Raw genomic sequence first — 19,994 nt, forward strand, 5'->3', positions numbered from 1 at the left:
CAACATTTAAAGCACTAATCTGTTGCTGAGAGCCGCACAGGAAAAATGCATGCACCAAACACTTTAAGTATTTGTAGTGTGCCTTATCAGTAGATGGTAGTTTATGTTGGTAATAGAGATTTTTATGCTGTGTGTTAGTTGACTCACATACCATAAAGTGGTTGTTAATTTTTTTTGGCTGCATACATCTTGTCTTATGTTTCTCAGTTTTATGAAGGTTTATTCTGCTATGATGCTAAACAGAGGAGTTGAAGCTAAAGAGAAATGCTGTCTTGGTCCTCTACTTTATCAAAGTTTGACATGAACTGGAGATCAGTTAAATGTAAAGCAGTGCAATTCCTTCTTTCTTGTCACATGAAAGGTTAACAAGGGCTGCTGCTGGCCTCCGGGCTGCACTTTGAGAACTCTAGCTGCTAAATGATGTTCAGGCAACAGCTTGAATTGCACAGATGGTTGGGCTTTCCCTAAATGTAAAAGCTAATGACTAAAGGATAAAAGATGACAGAGCATTAAAATGCATGTGGGGCATGTTAGGCGTGGAAAGCTTGATTTCTTAGAGGAGAGAGATGTCTGTTGTTGTTTTTAAGTAAAAATTTGAATCTTTTACATATATGTGGTAAAAAAAAAAAAAAAGGAAAGAAAGAAAAAAATTGCGGTTTAATGAATGCAGCAGTGTAGCAGCTCTGATACTTTTGTGTTTAACCGTTTGAAATTTCCGGGAATTCACTGATTTCTGTTGAGTGCTGTTGAAATTACTTAAAGGAAAAAAAGTTTTTTTTTTTTTTTTGACGCACTGATGACAGTGTGTGCAGCATGAGCCTTAACATTAGTGCAATGCCTGATGTTTCACTTATATCCTTACATTTGATAGTTACATCAGGTTTTTGCACATACATACTATATACACTAGGCTATATAGTCAGTGGCTCCCAGAATATATACAGTCAGTGGTGTGCAGCTCCTCTTCAAAGGATGCTTAAGAGCATTTTGTGCTTTGTTTAATCAAGAAAAACACTTTTGTTCAACAAACTGCTTTCCCTAGCTCACTGTCTCTTGTTATAAACAGCTTTTGTCTTGGAGTGTCTTGAGCTGGAGAAGCTTATTTAACTACACCTTTGATGGTCAAGGGTGTCTCGCAAATTGAAATGATGGAGATGCTGGCCATCTTGGAACTAGGCTTTTGATCAGAGGGCTCTTCTGCTGGGCCATCTTTCTAATTAGGAGTTAACTGTGCATGTCCTTGCTCATGAAACTCAATAGGCCCTACTCAAAGGCTACTCTGTCCATCTGAAGACGTTGCCTTTGATCTGTGAGAACAGCATATTTACAAATCAAAGTCTGTTCCCCTGCCAGCTATAATGGTTTGTAAGAGCTTGTGTGAGTGCTGGCGTGAAATGTGTGTACGTTAAAGCAGTGAAAGGACTATCAGATTACAAGTTTTATCTTAGGGGGTTGCACATGTGTAGCCCTGAATGAATACAGTATATATGTAGCTCATCCCTGTAGGTGGATGTTCCAGGAAGAGATGCACTTCGAGGATGATATGTGTGTAATGTGTGTAATGGCAGCATATCTGATGTCACATTCTTCCCGTCGCTGCGAAGTGCGAACTTTAAGTCAAGGAGCTGAACTGTCACTTGCATAGACAATGTGTGATCTGACCTCCAAATCCTGAGTGTATTTTGTGTGGGTATGTTTGTAGGGATGTTCCAGCTGAAGGACTTGAGGTGCTGTTTAAAAAAAGACTGTCTGATGTAACTGAGAGAAATGTGATTGGTATCAGTGTCAGAACACCTTCACGCCAACAATAGCGTGCTGATAATTCACTTTGAGAGTTTGTAATAGTGCGGATATGTTGCCACTACTTCACAGAATCATCACTTTCCCTTCACTCCAAGCCATACCCATCGTCTATTAATAGATCTCCCCGAGTCATAGCTTTAGCTTCTGTCATTTAGTATTAACTATAATTCTGTATGTTTTACATTTCTGTGTTCCTGTGCCTGCATTCTCTGTATATTTCACATTTTTTTGTAACTATAAGATAGTTTTTGTTGTTGAAGGCATCATGTTGCTACTGTTCTCACCAAGATTTGAAACTTTGTGAGACTGCTTTAGAAGCAATTTGTCAACGTAAACTCCACAATTCTTTTTTTTTTTTAATCATTATTTTGGAAACATGCACCTTTATTGTGTAGCAGTGCAGTTATATATTAAAAAAAAAAAAAAAAAGAAAAAAAGTACAGCTCCTTTTGTTTTTCCCATGGGCCAAAGATTTTATTTTGGGTGCAGGTGAGGAAACACTTGGCTGCTGCTGGAGCCCTGCACTGACAGCTAAATGACTAAATATTTAAGTATGTACCAGTCTGGCAGACTGATGTGTCAACTGTGTGTCCAAGCAGAGATTTGACGTGTGAAATAATAAATAGAAAGCCAACCACAAAAGGTTTATTTTTGTGCCGGCCACAAAAATAAATGCTCCGCATGAGAAATGCAAGCTGAGTTAGTGTGTTCGTGGCAAGCTCAGACATCTGAGACTTCCCACATTATCTTTGTTAGAATAACCAAACATGAGCTGTGTGGTCCCTGTTTTGTTTTTGTAACAACATAGTGTAGCTCATGACTGAAATATAACTTCAAACAAGACCATTAATGTACCAATAAGGAAGTGTTTCAGACTTAACTGAGGAGCGGCTTCCTGGAATACTAGGAAAATATATTCATGACTGCAAAAAAATGTGTGGCATGCATTGAAAGTAGGTATACTTTTTTTTTTATTTGTGCTTCATTTTAAAAAGCTGCACGAATGCTGTCAGAGTCATTTGCTAAAGGTTTTTAAAATTAAAATAGATTCTGGAGTTTAATGCAAAGCTTTCCAGAGGCCTGTTTCAAGAAATCAACATGCAGGTCACTTACAGCATTGTCTTATCCCATAATAAATGTAGCAAAAGAAACACTATTCAAACAAAGCTTTTGTTCTGCCTAGTATATGTAGTTGATTTGGAAGGAGACACATTCATATGCACACACTTGACCACTGATACAGATATTGTTGTAATTTTATGAATTGTTCATTTTCAAGTCTATTTTTTAACGTAAATTGGTATAGATGCTTGTACCTAGCCGTTGTGGCAAAGACAGCTGAGCGCAAAGGCGAGGCTGTCGATTTATTTATCAACCCACCTTCCTCCCCTCTCTTAAAGCCACGAGTAATGGGAAGTGACCGAAAGAATTAGATTTGACAGTACAGCTGGCAGATACCCTATGGAGCTTCCTCCAGGGTGACAAGCTTGATCTTTTGTTAGGGGCACAGAGTAGAGCCACTTTTCACATCAAAAGAACCACCTGAAGCGATTTGGGCACCTGACCGGGATGTCTCCTGGATGCCTCCAAGGTTTTTGTGCATGTCAAATCGGGAGGAAGCCCCAGGACCACCCTGCCAGGGAATACCCATGAAAGGGTGGGGGAGTTGGCAGAGGAGAGGGAGCTCTGACCATCTAGATTTCTGCCCCCTAGACTTAGACCCAGATTAGAGGTAGAAGATGGATGCATGCTGTATTTAGTTAAAATGGGTTGCTGCTTGTACTACCTGAGGCTGTTGCAACAGAAATGACAACTTTAATCTCAATGAGACTTTTTACTATTTGAATAAAGTCTCATTTAGACAATATATATTTGAAACTGGCTGCTGGCATCATATGCAATATGTATGTAAGAAACTGACTTTGTGAAAGTCAACACACCTGAAAATGTCTCAGTCACAGAAATTATGCACAAAGCAATGTGTGCATCTTGACCCAGTCTTAACCCCGGCTTTACTTCCCTCCCTCCTGCCCATAGCTACTGCCCCACTCTTTGATTCCAAGCATATATTATTTTCATAACCCCCTTCCCTGGACACCAGATCACTGTCCAATTACCATGTTCATTTCAGCCCTCTACTGGAAATCAACACCACAGGCTCCTGTGTAAGTCCAAAGGACATTCCAGACACAGCATGCAGCTGTTTTTAGTGTGACAGTGCTTGTGCAAGTGTGTGTGTGGCTGCTTTCCAGTGCATTTCTTCTTGTGCCACAATTAACAAGTACTGAGCCATCTTTGGTTTAGTGGATGACTTAGGCGCAGCAGTGTGCAAATGAATCACACTGACAAATATTGTTTAGGGATTGTATTTCAAATAGAACATCGCCAGTATCACTGCCATGGCACACAAAGTTGTTTTCCTCAGCTACAGTCAAGCAGCAGGGGACAGGTGTAAAAGGCTTCGTCTAATATGAAACCCTTGAGGTCTCTTAAGGATGATTCATGCTTACATAAGCACTATTTCAGTATAGCCCAAGCTGTTATGTTGTTTGGTTGTATCACCATGGTTAGTGAATGACGCATGCATTGTACACTTCCTTTTATGAGACAAATTAACTTTTGTAACACATTGTGTATGTCACTGATGCTCATTATTACTGCTATGTGTGTTGCTATATGTGTAATGTGTGTGTTCGTAATGAGATGACTTTTCTCCATATTGTTATTCTTGGACTTTACTGTCTTTGCATGATTCACAGTTCAAAATAATCCTCATCTATTTTAAACTGGGCCTTAGTGCTCCTTGGTACACCATTCATCTACTGTCTGAAACAAGCAACTTCCTTTTAGGCCATCGTCACGTTAAACTGCTTCAGATTGGCTCGCCCTCTCAAACAGAAGGTTTTGAACACTAGGTGGGTGGGGTTTCTGCATTTAGCGTAATTTGAAGTCTGAACTTGCTCACAGGGACTATTTGCATAGACGCTGACCTCATTATTTGAAACTTTGGTCATGTTTAATATTAGCATCAAGCTTTTTAATGCTGTGACAGAAAGGTTGATTGTTTTGGAGACAAAGTTAGAGAGGCAAGGCTGAGATGGTTTGGACATGTGCAGAGGAGGGATAGTAGATATATTGGACAAAGGTTGTTGAATATGGAGCTGCCAGGCAGGTGGAAAAGAGGACCCACAAAGGACATTCACGGATGTAATGAAGGAAGACATGCAGAGCGTTGGTGTGACAGAAGAGAATGCTAGGGATAGGGTGAAATGGTAGTAGATGATCCGCTGTGGTGACCTCTAAAGGGAGCAGCTGGAGAAAGATGACAATAGGTGCACTTGCAAGGTGTTTAAATCACTGGCGTTTTGAGTTGCAGACCACTGTTCTTTTACCCATTAAACTGCTTGCTAATACTGTAAGTATGTCTATGTCAATTGTTTTGAAAACTATCGAGGCCAAGCTGGAGAACAGGTGGGGGAGTGCGGGCCAGGGTATTGCATTAAGAGCATGGATAGAGGTCCTTGGAGCTTATCAGAGGTGAATGAAATTTTGTAACATTGCTAGCTTGAGGGGCTCAGTAGTCCACTGTTAATATACCCCTATCCTCCCTTCTCGTCTGCAGTCCTCACCTTTCAATGTTTTTTTGTTCTTCCACCAGCTGTGACCTTTATTCAAAGGGGTCAGTAGCAAGAGTGAGGCAGATTGTGTATGAACATGTGCGTGAGTGTGTGTGGGGGTTTTGTGCATGTGTGTGTTTGGACGAGGGAAGGCAGAGGGAGCTGACATGGCATGAGGAGGAATTGTCACCTCACTTCATTGAAATAGGTTGCCATATGTCTTTGAGTTCAGACCAGACACAGACGGTGTTTGTTCAAGGCTAGTTACTGTTAGTGCCTCAGCTGAATTCAGTTGACTCTTTTTAAATCTTGAAAGCAGTCCGTTTTAGCTTTTGATTTGCTCCCTTTCGGGATAGTAAAATAATCTATTATTTTATTTTTTTACTTTTTTGAAAGGGTACAACCTGAAATAATTTGCTTATGGGACACCTCCCGAAGAATTTCTTGTCTTTTTTACATTTTTTAGTTTGTATTGAAGTGGATAACACTACCCTCGGATTGGAGACATATACAGAAGTACTACACAGGTGTCCTTTGTTGGGGGGGTGCCCTGGGCAGTGTGCTGGTTCAGATTTAGAGCTTATCTCTGTGGGACTCTGTGCGGAGAAAAAATTGGAGGATGGAGAATTGGGATTCGGACTCAGAGGATTCCTGCGATTGGGGTGACTCCTCTGAAGAAGGATTGTCATCAGAGGAAGATGAACGTGATGTCAAATATGATAAAGAGTAATACAAATTCTGCTGTGATGTGTGTTGCCTGTTGATAGTGATGTTTTATTGTGTCAAGCTTGCATATGAAGTGATATAAAATGAATAAAAATGTATTTTTATAATGGCAACACAGTATTTGATCAAAGTTCTAGTTTTTTAGTTGTGCCTGACTGTGGTGTATGTTCATTTTCTCCAGGGAGGACATCAGGACAGCGAGTGTTATTGCTGCAGGCGCGGTCACCTGTCTAGTCATCGATCGAGAGTGAGTATCAATAAAGTTGATCCTCAGAGAACATAATGACTCCTCTGCAATGTCAGTGCTCATCTACATGAAAAGAAATGGATGTTGCAATATTTACAATGAATAAATGTCTGTTATGAGCAGCAATGAAATCTCTGTAGAGCCAACAACACAACCTATGTAAGTGGCCAACATGGCTGCCAGCATTCATGGCTGTGTGTGGTGCATAATTACTTTATGCAGTGATTTAGATTCACTGCGGAAGTCTAAATCAATTTCCTTGTGGTAATTAACACATAATACACAAAGAAAAAGGCACATGCACCTTTGCAAGTGGCCACGGCACATTTAGTTGTCATTTGGCTCAAAACATCAAAGCTGTCATAAAAATTTCAAATAGATCTAAAATTAAAGTAAAATTCAACAAGTCCAGTAAATGTGAAAAAATGTTCTGTAATGAGGCATGTTTCAAGTTAATTGGCATATCCTTTTTATATTATAGTTTCAAAGCTGGATTTAAAAGAAAAACATCAAACTACACATTACTCATTTTAATACATTCAGAGGGTGTTCTCTTAGAGCCCTGTTTCATCTGGCGTGACCAGTTTATGGTTGCCGTTGTTAGAATGAAAGAAAAACTTTGACACTTATTTCTGTAATACAAATGTTATTGCTTAAGATTGCTGTCTTCATGAGTCTTCCTTTCTTGTTTTAGTATTACACTCCATTTAAAACTGTATAATTTTTGTCACTTAGACACTGCCTGTGAGCCGATGTTAAACAGTCCTGCTCTAAATCAAAGTTTGTAAATGATAAAAGTTATAAATGTAATCAAACCATCATCTAAATTTGTCCAGTTTCTATGTTCCTTGATTGTCATATTAATATTTTCCATGCAAAAATGAAAGAAATGAACTTATTTGCACTTGCTTTAAGTTACGCCAGAAAGCCAGGTGTAACATGTCCAAAATCCAATTTCAGTAAAGAATTTAAATATATGCTAGATTTACAAAGAAATGGCTAACAGCTGCTATTTTCTTCACTGATTTTTAGGACATTACCCCAGAGCATAACGGTGTTTTTTCAACTCACGGTATCTTTTTTTCTGCAAGTCTGAGCTCAAACATTTGCTATTTTCCTCTAATTACAGTAATATTACTTGACATTTAATTACGATGTCATGTTTTATAGTAAGATTGTGCTGTTGAAAAGTTTTGTAGAGCTGAAAAAGTTCATAACTGTTTACTGTGTAAGGAAACATTCAGTCTCTTAGCATCTCTGTCTCGAGCATTAAAAAGAGGTTTGGTGGGGAGAGGAAATCAGCTTTCCAAGGGGCTCCCTGTGGCCTTAGGGAACACAGCAGGCACAAATGGGCCATCCTCAAAGCTAGCAGAGGGGATAGCGAGTGAGTCATCCAGTGCAGGTGATTACTGCTGCCTTTCATACAAGCAGCTAATGCTGCCACAGCCCACAAAAGTGCTTCAGTCTGTGTGTTTATGTGTCACCCAGCCAGACTGTGTTTGGTGCAGAATATTTGTTTTTGAACCTTTGGGTCTTCTGGGCCCATTTATTTATTTTCTTAATATCCGTGCACGCGTGTCGCTTAAAAAGGAAACAGTGTGCACGTTAAGAGGTAAAATAAGGATAATTACAGGAGCCGTGGGAAAGCAAGAGAGAATAAAAAAAGAAGCAGCAGGGATTTACTGGCTCAGTCCAATAGACACTATAAGCAGCCAAACATTTAGAGAAAAGCTCAGCTCAGAAACAGCCCAAGCTAGTAGGCATTATGGTCTCAACAGGAGAAAACACCAGATGCAGTGCATCTTCTTGCTGACAGCTTGAAGAGCCCTGCTTGGAAAGTGTCTCAGCTACTGCAGTTGTTCTTCCTGGATGTTTGGATTTATTTATTTATTTTTTGCATAGAGTCATATTTCAGGGAGAAATGAGCCAAAGCATAGGAGTTATTTTTCATGTACCAATTCTTTCAAGAAATGCAAGTATATTATTTCAGCAACTATAATGTGCAGCTTACTGTTCTGTAGGTCCATCTAATACATTCTATATCATGCTTTAATTTCCAGAATTTACACTTTTTTCTTATCATAATTTGAAATATAAAGGGATAAAAAGATGTTGCTCTGCTTCTTTCCGCTAAATAACTTAATGGACTTTACTTAGTACTGTAAAAGATATACAATATTGTCATGGGCATTCATGCCTACTAATAACTTGCATAATTTCCAGTGATTTCTTCATCACTCAGCACAGTGTGTTTTTAATTTTTAATTTATTCCCTAAATATTTATGCAAAGTGTCTACTTTTGTCTCAAAAATCCCTCTCACCCACCATCTGCCATCACACTATTTTACACCTCTTTGGGTACCTCTGTCTTCTCATCTGTGTCTTCATCTGCAATTTTAGAGGCTTGTCTGTAAAAGCAGACTGATGAATATTTAATACTAACTGGGAGTGTGTGTGGCAGACTGGTCATACTTTGCACCAGCTTCTCATACAGATATAAACTGATTTATTCCCTGTAACATAAGCTATGTATACATTACCTAGAATGAATAAGAATGAATAAGAATATTTGTATCTGTTACTTGGACCTGGATCGACTGTAGATTTTAAATGCTCTGAAATACTTCACCAAGTGCTGTTTTAACATTTACTGCCTGTGTTTCAGTTCATTCAAGCACCTGATTGGCAGTTTGGAGGATGTATCCAGCAAAGGCCATGAGGACGCTGATGCCAAAGCCAAGTAAGACAAAGAAAAAATAACGCTGTGCATAAATAATTAAAATACTAATCATGCAAACAAATTGTAGTACTTTTTACTTGGAAATTGAGTTTTGTTTTTCTCACGTTTCATTTTAAGAATTTTACACAGCTGCAGTGTTTCGTGAAGAAACATGCAGGCCAGCTGTTAATGCTTTGTGCCTTTAGGTCCGTTACGTAACAATGCAACACCCAGTGGGAAACAGAAAGCATAGGCTATGACCTTCACCTCTATTTCTGGAGGAATTAATATGTACTCTATTTGTCTTCACTATGGAAACAAGAGAATGGCTCTGTAGAAGGCACTTTGGCATTGAGGTGGGAATCTAGAGGTTCATTCAGCCATCTCTTGGCATAATTTGATACCCCACTGATTCAGCGCTATGTTGAGAGTCAAGGTGAGTAGAAACAAGAACCTAGTAATGACAGTTTACGGGGAGCAAGAGAGCAGGAACAGCTTATCCCATATGTAGATAGATTTAGAGAGACGGAGAGAGAACAAGAGGGTGACAAAACAGACTAGACGTCTGCCTGATGCTGTGGATTTCTAGCTGAAAGTGCCAGTGATCTTTTGCAAGTCAGTGCCATTTAGTCAGCAGAGCAGTCAACAGCAGAACATAACACCAGAGCTGGAAGGAGGCAATAAGGGCTGTGGGGGGGTGTAGTGTCTTACCTCTGGCTTTCAGCCCTGACTAGATCCCCTCTATGGCTCCACTGTTGATTGTTTGGCCAGACAGTAGATCTATGATAATATGATAATATAATAGCCAGTGGCTGTCAACATGAAATGATGATCAACACAATATTGTTGTGTTGTATTAGCAGAAGCCTTGGTTCTATAATTTGAGCCTTTATAATGAGCCACCAAGAAGGAGTACATCACACACACACACGCACATGCGCACACACACACACACATATAGATATATATATATATAGATATATATCTATATATATATGCTGAAACAAGTTTTATGCAATGCAAATTTTATGCAAACGAGTAACAAGTTGTACTTTTGCATGACAAATGTTTATCATCATCATCAAGCCAATATGTTCCCTCAAATTAGACCCACTCACCTTCTCTGCTTCCTCAAATCTGACTTATCACTCTGATTAAGGCAGTTTTCCCTGCTGCGTGCTGTGTCGTCTCTTGCTGGTACTCCCCACTCAACAGAGCACGTTTGCTTCTCGGTGAGGAAAGCCTGAGTTAGGATCCCACGGTGATAGAAACTGTCTCTGATTGGTCACAGTGGATAAGCATATTTCAGTTGTGCCGTTGCTGTACAGGAAATTACAGCTGCTCTCTGTGGGGTTCACAGGTCTTTTCTTCAAAGACTAGAGCCCTGCCACGTGCTGTATGCACACATACTACACAATGCTGCCACTTCACTTTATTCCACATATATATATATATATATATATATATATATATATATATATATATATATATATATATATATATATATATTCAGAGGCAAAGGGAGAATCTAAAGATAAGACAAGGTAAAAGAAAAAACATTTCTCTGGCAATGCAGACTTATCGTAAGATTAAATATTTTATCGAGAAATCTGAAATTATGTTACCCATATATCCTGAAGCGTTATGCTTACCCTTTCTTTCAAAGGTATAAAATGACCTAAAAATAATCTTTTGCTTCTCGAAGCGCAAATTAAAAAAAAAAAGTCATTTAGATGGCCCTCGAATAGGTTAATACCAGTTTTTATTCCCTACTCTTTGTGATTAAAATGTTCTAATTGTCCTTTCAAGCAGCCATTTCCACTTACTGTTAATCAGCAGTTTAGGCCCTTCCAGCGAGAAAACCTTTAATAACTAAAAATTAATGAGAAAATATGACCCACTATGACTCAGCAGGTCCTGCATCTTTTGAGAGAGTGAGGAATTTCTTATAAATAAAAGTGGCATTTAAGTCTGGTTTAAGGTCAGAAGCGCTTTCTTCTCCTCTTTCTACTCCCTTGAGTCAGACACATGAAGAAGAACTGGAGCAAAGTAAATGAGGATAATGGCACACACACTCCTGCACAAATACTGACACACACTTTAGACACATGGGGATTGCATCATTTTTATGACCTCATTCGTGCAGTGATATAGTTTATCACCCACTGGGGTGCTACTTGACCTGCATAGGCACACTTTGCAATGCTGAGCTTGTAATGGATTTTCAAGATGGCAATTGTAAGTAACATCTTACTTCAAACTTATAATACATATGCTGCCCAGCACATTGTGAGAGATGCTGCTGAGCTCTGTGTTCACTTTAATTCAAGGTCATGGTTTAGACATCTATTTAAGGTGGATGTGTGCTTTCAGTCCCACAGGATCTTCTCCCTGGTATCATATTCCAGTTTCTGGCATATCATGGCTCAGTCATGGATAGAGACAAGTGTAGTTTTCTGCTTATCTGGACAAAAAAAAAACTGTATTGTGTATAGCTGCCTTAGTGAATATCTCCATTATTCATTAATTCCTACAGAGACTGTGTCCTTGATTAAGACATTGTGTTTTGCCTGTGACAAAATTATTCATTACACTGCAAAGCAACTTAATGGTTTTATATTGTTACTCGCCTAAAGAAGTGTTCATCTTTTGTAGACAACAGAAGATGCAGATTTCTTCTTTCATTGCTTGTCTAATAGAAAAAGATTAATTTTGTGCTTCAGCTGTGAATTGCACAGAGTTCATCAGCTCTTTGATACTGATGCCTTATAATGAAGCAACGCCTCCATCTGCTGGCTGTATATTGCTATTGCTACATAACAGTTTTTGCTCCTTTACAATGTAAAATTCTCTCCTCATTCCCATCCTTCTGTATCTTGGCAGAATTTGTAAAAGCCCAGACACATCCTTGTACACATCTCATATTTTTCATGTGTGCACACTCAAAGCCCACGTTTACACCTGCATCAGTCACACTGACTTTTTAATAATACTGCTCCACACACAGTATGTCAAGTACTCTTGGTTACTTGTCTCCATCCTTTTCTTAAGCAGAGCTTATTTGGGGATTTGAAGTGTTTCCTGGGCCTGCATCCAGGTCAGGGTAGGGGAGGAAAGATGAAAGGATAACCTGTAAATCTCCCATGATAGTAATAGTGTATACATACACACAAATAAACCATGAGTGTCCTGGTAACCTGATGTGTTTCCGAGAAACATCGTGCTCTGTAACCTGCCAACACGTGCCACCAAAGTGCCCACTGCCATGTAGCTTAGGGAAAAGGTTCCCAGTGTAACTGATCTGAAACGAGTACAATTCCCTTTTTTACACTTGAAATAGGCAGATAAGCCAGAATGAAAGGCAAACACAGTTTGGCATTTTAGTTCCTACATTCAGACCTGCAACAGTTTACATAAAAGTGTTTAACTTACTTTTATGTAAATAACCTTAATCCCTGCAGCTCCATGAAAGAAGGCTGCTGACTTATCTAAACACGTCTTCTGTGCAGGTATTTTTTGATAAGTTGCTGCCTACATAAACATACAGCTAAAATATTTTTGAAAGAGAAGAGGCCTGACGTTGAGGAGGTAGTCTGTTCTGAGTGACCCAGAAAGGCCAATTCGGGCTTGGATCTGTCCTAAGCCCACTGATCCAGAAACTGAGCTGATGAAACTCTGTCTGGATCAAACAATAACCAGAGAAGACACGGGGCATCTGGGGATAAGGGGTGGACACGTGGAAACAATCTCCACTGCCAGCATGCCGGCATGTTGTGGAGTTCACTGGCAGAGCCAAGGCATGTCTTCTGAGCCAACTGAGTAGTGAGTAGCTCGTGTGACGGATGTCCCATCTTTGTTCTTTCCTATAAAGAACTGGGACAAGCTGGGGACAGTTAGTCTGTGATCAAAGATAGGTCAAAGTAATTTGCCAGAATACTTAAACTCAAAAACATCCTTTTCATGTGCTCATATTTATATTCTCCACATCCTCAATAACATCCTTGATAGATTACTATGAGTTAAATCCTCTAAGATTTGCAAACAAATGAGCTCAAGGAAAGACGGATATTTTGTCTCAGGTTGTTGAAAGTGGATTATGTTTTCTTTCATCCTTCATCTCATCTCTAATCCTGTTCCCCTTCGTTCTTTCCTCCCTTTTTTCCTGGCCCCACAGGTATGAAGCAGAGAATGCGTTTTTCTTCAATCTGAACCTAGCTGACTTTAACATCATTGACACTCTGGGGGTTGGTGGATTTGGACGTGTTGAGCTGGTACGAGGCACTGCACTGTGACATTAACATGAATTTGAAAAAATCTTTACCCATTTCTTGAATTGTCTGACAAGCTGCACACGTTCATTTACAGCCCGACGTTCATATCCGAACCTCTTTCTTTCCCAATCTCTGCAGGTTCAGCTCAAGAGTGATGAGAACAAAACCTTTGCAATGAAAATCCTGAAGAAGCGACACATCGTCGACACAAGACAGCAAGAGCACATTCGCTCAGAAAAACTCATCATGCAAGAGGCCCACTCTGACTTCATTGTTAGGTAGCTTCCTAACATCAGCTTCCTTAAAATGCAACATAGATAATGGCAATAAGTGTTCATCTTAATAAATATTTGATCCCACATTAAAACTGTGCATACAGTATTACACAAATTTTCAATGATGATCAAAGTAAAAGCTATTGAAAACAACATTTCCTATTAGGGATAATTTAATGAACATGGTTACAAAAAGAGTCTGCCATCACCACAGTGTTCTCAGTTTTGGCTTGGGTTGTATGTAATTTAAAATGGCTTAACAATAATAAAGAACTGCCTAAACAAGAAAGAAACCAGATAGTGTGACTTCATTAAGATGGGAGATGCAAGCATCAGCAGGCTAACAAAACACAGCTGCAGCAGTGGTTAAGAGATTTAGGCAAACCATGCTACTAATAACAGATGGTTCAATAGTCACCCTTGAATAATGAAGGTACGCACAATTTGCTTTCCATTAAGTACTTCTGACTTGGCACAGTGATTATCTGTGGAAAACAGTGTTTCAGAAATCCTTTGCTGATGAAGTGGGATGGAACTGCATGGTTAAAATACAGCAAAGAACACGAGAAGGAGCATGACAACTACTGGCTTGACGTTCTTGAGTCAAGTGAAATAAATTAGTTTATAATAATTTAGGTTCAGCTTCCTTGGCGTGTTTGTGGCCAGGAGCATCCTGGTGACTGACTATAAAACACAAAGGTGGGAGAGTGCTGATAAGGGGATACAAACAGAAAGAAAGGAAAGTTTAAATAAAGATGGCATCATGAATGCTAGTTTGTGTACTGGAATACTGAATGACAACATAAGCCAGTCTTAAGCTGCGTGGCTGGAGAAACATTTGGCAATATGACAATTTTTTTTTAACAAGCGAAAAGTAAACACTTGGCCTGCCAAGTATGTTCCCTGACTTGAATCTAATAAAACACTTTGGGAGTGTTTTGTTGTACAGTGTTGAGGTTTACCAAAATTATTTGCATTACAAATTCATCTCAGTGCAAGTCCAGAGTGAATGTATATTTTAACAAACATTTTATATACTGAATTGTATCAGATTGTAACAGATTGCTTTATTTCATTATTACCATATGTTCAAAATAGATAATAGGAATTTTGATTTTGACTAATTGGATAAGCGGTTAATGAACTCATTGCTTTTCTTCAGCCCATTTATAGTTGCACGTTTACGCATTTTACAGCAAACACTTCTGTGTGTTTTCAGACTGTATAGAACCTTCAAGGACAGCAAATACCTCTACATGCTGATGGAAGCCTGTTTAGGCGGAGAACTGTGGACCATTCTTAGAGACCGGTAAGCTCATCTTCCCCACATCAGACATAACTGATTAGTGTCATACACACACAATTATATGGCAAAGAAAAGTGTAGCAGTTATGGTAATTTTGGTAAGACAATATTTGAGTCCTGCTCTAAGTAATATTTCTAGTGATTTTATACCTACATTATTGACATTGTATCACATTTTACTATTTGATATAAATTACAGTTCCATATGTATATCCAATGTTAATCTCCTGCTCTGTTCAGGGGTTCATTTGAGGACTCAACCACCAGGTTTTACACAGCCTGTGTAGTGGAGGCTTTTGCTTACCTGCATTCCAAAGGCATTATCTACAGAGACCTTAAGCCAGAGAACCTTATATTGGACCACAGGGGTTATGCCAAACTGGTAAGAGCTCAACATGGAAACTATTTGTGTGTTTTTGAGATGGATACAATGATGCAAAAGAAGAGAAATGCCATCTTCCTCTCATGTACAGTGAAATGTCAAAAATCATTTTGAATACTGCCATACAATGGCTTTAAATAAAAGAATAATCACAGTGTGAAGAAAAGTACAACTAAGGTTATTTTAGATTCTGTTTTTTGAGGTACACCACCATTCCCTTTTCTCCTTGTGGAGAAACCAGTTTGTCTGTTTTGGCAGAGCAGCCACCAGCTACTCAGCTCAGCTCCAAACCCACTGATGCCACTATTTCCATCATTATCATCGTGCATAAGAGTGAACACGATCTGATAGGAACCCAAATAGCATGAGGAGGATTTTAAGTCAAATTCCTCTTTGTCTAATGACCAAAATCTGACAACAAAATCTTTGTTTTCTTTAGGTGGACTTTGGCTTTGCCAAGAAGATTGGGTTTGGGAAGAAAACGTGGACCTTCTGTGGGACCCCAGAGTATGTAGCACCAGAGATCATTCTGAACAAGGGCCACGACATCTCCGCTGACTACTGGTCTCTAGGAATCCTTATGTTTGAGCTCTTAACTGGCAGGTACTCACAGGCCTGGGCTTGTCCTTAACAAACTTGTTTATAAAGTTGTTCTTTTCTTTTTTTTTTGCAATAATGGTACACACTGTACAAAACATTTTGGAAATGTTGATTCACCTGGTGAAAATGAAAATGTGTCAGTTCAATACACAATTTACACAGAACAGTTTGATAGTACTTGATTACAAAATTGTCCACACTTAAGCACTTTTAACTTCAAAGTAATACATTGGCCTCTGTTGTGTAGTCCTCCTTTCTCTGGCCCCGATCCTATGAAAACCTACAACATCATCTTGAGAGGAATCGACATGATTGAGTTTCCAAAGAAAATTACCAAAAATGCTGCCAACCTAATCAAAAAGCTATGCAGGTAAGTGTTTGTGCCTGTAGACATTTACACATAGTAATTCATTTAAGTGGCCTGCGTGTTGAATCATACTTTTTTTTCTACTTCAGGGATAATCCTTCTGAAAGACTGGGAAACTTGAAAAATGGTGTCAAAGACATCCAAAAGCACAAGTGAGAAAATGTTTTTACTTAATCCAAACATTTTTAGACATTTGTTTTCTGTATAATGATGAATTTATGCTATTTTTCTGTTAGATGGTTTGAGGGCTTTAACTGGGAAGGTTTGAAGAAGGGGACACTGACACCGCCTATCATCCCTAACGTAAGTGCACACTGTTGTTTTTGTTTTACGGTCACTCGCTCTCAAAATTCATCATTCGCTGTTGTTGTTTATTCTGTGTGTGAAAGATTATTTTGTGTCTTTATCAGGTCACATCAGCAGTTGACACAAGTAACTTCGACAGCTTCCCAGAGGACAATGAAGACCCACCTCCTGATGACAACTCTGGCTGGGACGTTGATTTTTGAAGTCCTCCTCACCTCTTGAAACCAGAAGAAACTCTTTATTTGTTGGCTTTTAATGGTTTGGTCATTATTGGAGGACATGGGTGCAATGTTAAAAAAAAAAAAAAAAAAAAAAAAAAAACTGCATTAAAAAAGAAAGAGAAGATATGGAAAAGAAGATAAACAGATGGATGGCAAACCCTCTGGGTCACCAATATGCCTTTATTTCACTGTGGCTCTGGATCAAGCATTTATAATGGGACTGCTGTAGCACTTCTCCAGTGTTGTTTTACACTTGGGTCTAAAAGGCAGAGAAAGTGCAGGGATACAAACACACACACACACACAAACACAACACAACAGAGGCTGATAATGGAGCCAGGTTTTCCCAGTGTAACGTGAAAAGATGTTTAGTGGATGGATGAATGTTTTAAATTTTGTTTTGCGTCTATAATTTAAAAAACAAACAAACTGTGTGAACATTCCTCTTTTGACAACCACTCAAAAGAGGAAGAGGAGGGTTATTGATTTTTTTTTTTTTTAATAGATTTGTTTTTCTGCAATCTTTAGTGAAATATTTGGTGGACTCTGGGAGGGGATTTGATGTTACTGCAGTTGCTCCCTGGTTATCGACATGCAGCTGCTTGCTGCAATCTGTAATACTTTGTAGACGTCTACACATTACAGATGGCATGTACAACTGGTACCAAGTGCTCAAGACTAACCTGAATGTCACAGATGGTTCTTCTTATTGAAAACACAGTATCTATGGTACATAGTATTTGAATTTACGAGATATATTGTCACACGTGAACACTTCTGGGCTAAAATCAAATACTTAGTACAATTTATGAGATTAATCTACCTTGAAAAGCACAAACACTGTGCATTCAGTGGAAATAGACGTGACTCTTAAAGTGCCCTGCTTAAAAATTTAATGACTCACATATCGGCACACATGAAATGTCAGCTAGTATTTCCATGAAGCAATGTGTCCTTATGCACTTAAGACCATTAACTGAGAAAATCCACAGTTATAGCTCATTTTTAAGCTTGAGTAGAGGTCACACTTTTCTGTTCTGTAATAGGCTTTTTTTTTTTTTTTTTTTAATTCACACATATGAATGCTCCTCTGCCTACATCCGTCTTCAGTTTGTTTTTCAGTCACACCTCCAAGCCACCCAAACCGGACGTCCTCTCCTGTATAGTACTGACATAACTGTGAACATGGTTTCGGTGTCTTTGGTGCTGTTGATAAATTATAATAAGCGATGTTGAGATGACAGTACTGGTTATTTGTTTTTGTATTGTGATTTCTTTTGTGCTTGATTACTTTGTAACGTACTTGACGGCATTCTTTAGAAAATTGGAGACTTGTATAAATTTGTGAACTTGATCAATGATTAATCACTTGTGGTATTGTCAAGGTTTTTAAACAGGTTCCGCCATGTCGAGTTTGCCCATAACAATTCATCAATCCAACAATTCATTCATCTTCATTTGGAACTCAGATTTACCACATTTGCATTATCGCAAGACTATCTCGACTTCACATGATCATGTGGAAATCTTAAAATGTCTCCTAGAGACAGAAAGAAGCGGAAGAAATTAAGATTATATTTTGTGAAATCTCAACGTTGAACACTAGCACCACGATCTCTCGCCCAGCTCGTCACCTCTCACATCCAAAAAATCAGAGCATAAAGTCAAAAGGAATGTAAGTGCCTTAAGTCAATGGCATACAAAATTTACATCACAAGACCTTCTCAATGCTGCATGAACACATATACACCTCAAAAACGTACGTGTCTGCTGCTTTTCATCCTTTCTTATAGCTAATAAATACATTAATCACCACAGAGAATTTCTAATCATTTGATGGCTGCCAAAATATATGAAATAAATTTCCTGCTTACGGCTGTGATTTATGTCACAGGAACATTTAAAATGATTAAAAGCTATCATACCTGATATGGCTGCAATGACATGCTTTTCTCTACATATCTAATGTGGTCTTTTGAAGTCAGTCACTACTGGCCTGATATAAAACACCAGTGAGCATTAATCATAGCTCAGAAGGACCATCCATCACCTGTTTCAGTCATTAGAGCTTTTAGAGATGGCAAGAATGATTTGCAGTTTTTAATATTTTGCCAGTACAAATATGAAAATATCTTTTGTTTACCACTCTTGACAATCTTGGACAGCATTAATCATAATGCGTCGTGATTAAAATTCTCATTTCACCGTTTGGTTTAAATAGAACTCAAAAAGCTCGAGTCATATTTCATTCGCCCCTCTAGGAGGAGAAGTTTGCCTTTCAAACGCTGTCTTGTGCGTTGCAGTTTACAGTTGTTGTTTGGTTTTGTCTAGGCAACAAATCAACTTGGTTAGGCTTGAAAGAAACAAAGGTAAAAAATGATCCTTTTGACAATATTAACTATGTTTTGCAAAGTCTGTCTAGGGAGGAAGTCCTGTAGGCAAAATTCTCCCATGTTCATTCACCCCAGGAAGTCAAACACACACGTTATATAAATCTATTGATGAAGAACTGTAAACCAGGAGAAATCTTAATTCTTCAGATAAACCATAAGTGTTTTATTTTGTTAAGGGCGGGTTATGTTTTCACAAAGCCTTATGTATGTCATAACTTACCAAACAACTGGTTTTGAGTTTTTATTGACTGCCTTCTGCAAAGTTACCTGATATTTGCCTTGTGTTGTTATTTTTCTGCTGTAAATTATTTTGCAGAGTGCCACGTGTACGATTTTTAAAATTATAGAGTAAAAACAATACTTTTGAGTCGTGTTTGTTGTGTTCTTTTGAAGAGCTCAGGGTGGTTAAGGGAAAACTTGTGCTTTGCAGAGTTTGCCGTAGTTGCCACACGAGGGAGCTGCTGGTAAGACTAAAAATGTCCCGACACCCAAGAGCCTCATCCTCATGTGAACTGCTTACGGTTCCCAGATATCTAATAATCACTCCTAGAGTTAATGTCATCCACTTAGTGGTAAGTGCGGATGATTCAGCTTTTCTGGGCTCCGTGTTGTTCGCACAACAAATCTGTTTGGGGCACAGGGGAATGGCTTCAGCCATAACAACAGGGTGACACTTCTGCGAGATCAAAGGGGATAAAAGTGCATCAAAGGAGCTCACCTTACCAGCACTGACATTTAGTAAAGTGGAGATAAAAGCTCTA

The 19,994-nt window shown here is 38.8% G+C and overlaps 1 protein-coding gene across 3 annotated transcripts in view; it reads left to right on the forward strand.

The window, feature by feature from the left end:
- Positions 1-19,551, forward strand: part of LOC115793117 (cGMP-dependent protein kinase 1) — a 94,357-nt gene extending 74,806 nt beyond the window's left edge. For 2 of the 3 annotated variants that reach the window (XM_030747901.1, XM_030747899.1), the window contains exons 8-18: positions 6,328-6,393; positions 9,060-9,134; positions 13,288-13,384; positions 13,523-13,662; positions 14,879-14,968; positions 15,205-15,346; positions 15,786-15,949; positions 16,194-16,316; positions 16,403-16,465; positions 16,550-16,616; positions 16,724-19,551. In XM_030747901.1, the coding sequence (XP_030603761.1) occupies positions 6,328-6,393; positions 9,060-9,134; positions 13,288-13,384; positions 13,523-13,662; positions 14,879-14,968; positions 15,205-15,346; positions 15,786-15,949; positions 16,194-16,316; positions 16,403-16,465; positions 16,550-16,616; positions 16,724-16,822 (1,126 nt within the window). In that variant the 3' untranslated portion in view covers positions 16,823-19,551. Of the gene's footprint in view, positions 1-6,013; positions 6,147-6,327; positions 6,394-9,059; positions 9,135-13,287; positions 13,385-13,522; positions 13,663-14,878; positions 14,969-15,204; positions 15,347-15,785; positions 15,950-16,193; positions 16,317-16,402; positions 16,466-16,549; positions 16,617-16,723 lie in introns of those variants that run through there. The other variant, XM_030747900.1, reaches the window with a different exon arrangement.
- The last annotated feature ends 443 nt before the right edge of the window (positions 19,552-19,994 follow it).

The sequence above is a fragment of the Archocentrus centrarchus genome, chromosome 15 (assembly GCF_007364275.1).
Source record: "Archocentrus centrarchus isolate MPI-CPG fArcCen1 chromosome 15, fArcCen1, whole genome shotgun sequence".
Taxonomy (NCBI): domain Eukaryota; kingdom Metazoa; phylum Chordata; class Actinopteri; order Cichliformes; family Cichlidae; genus Archocentrus; species Archocentrus centrarchus.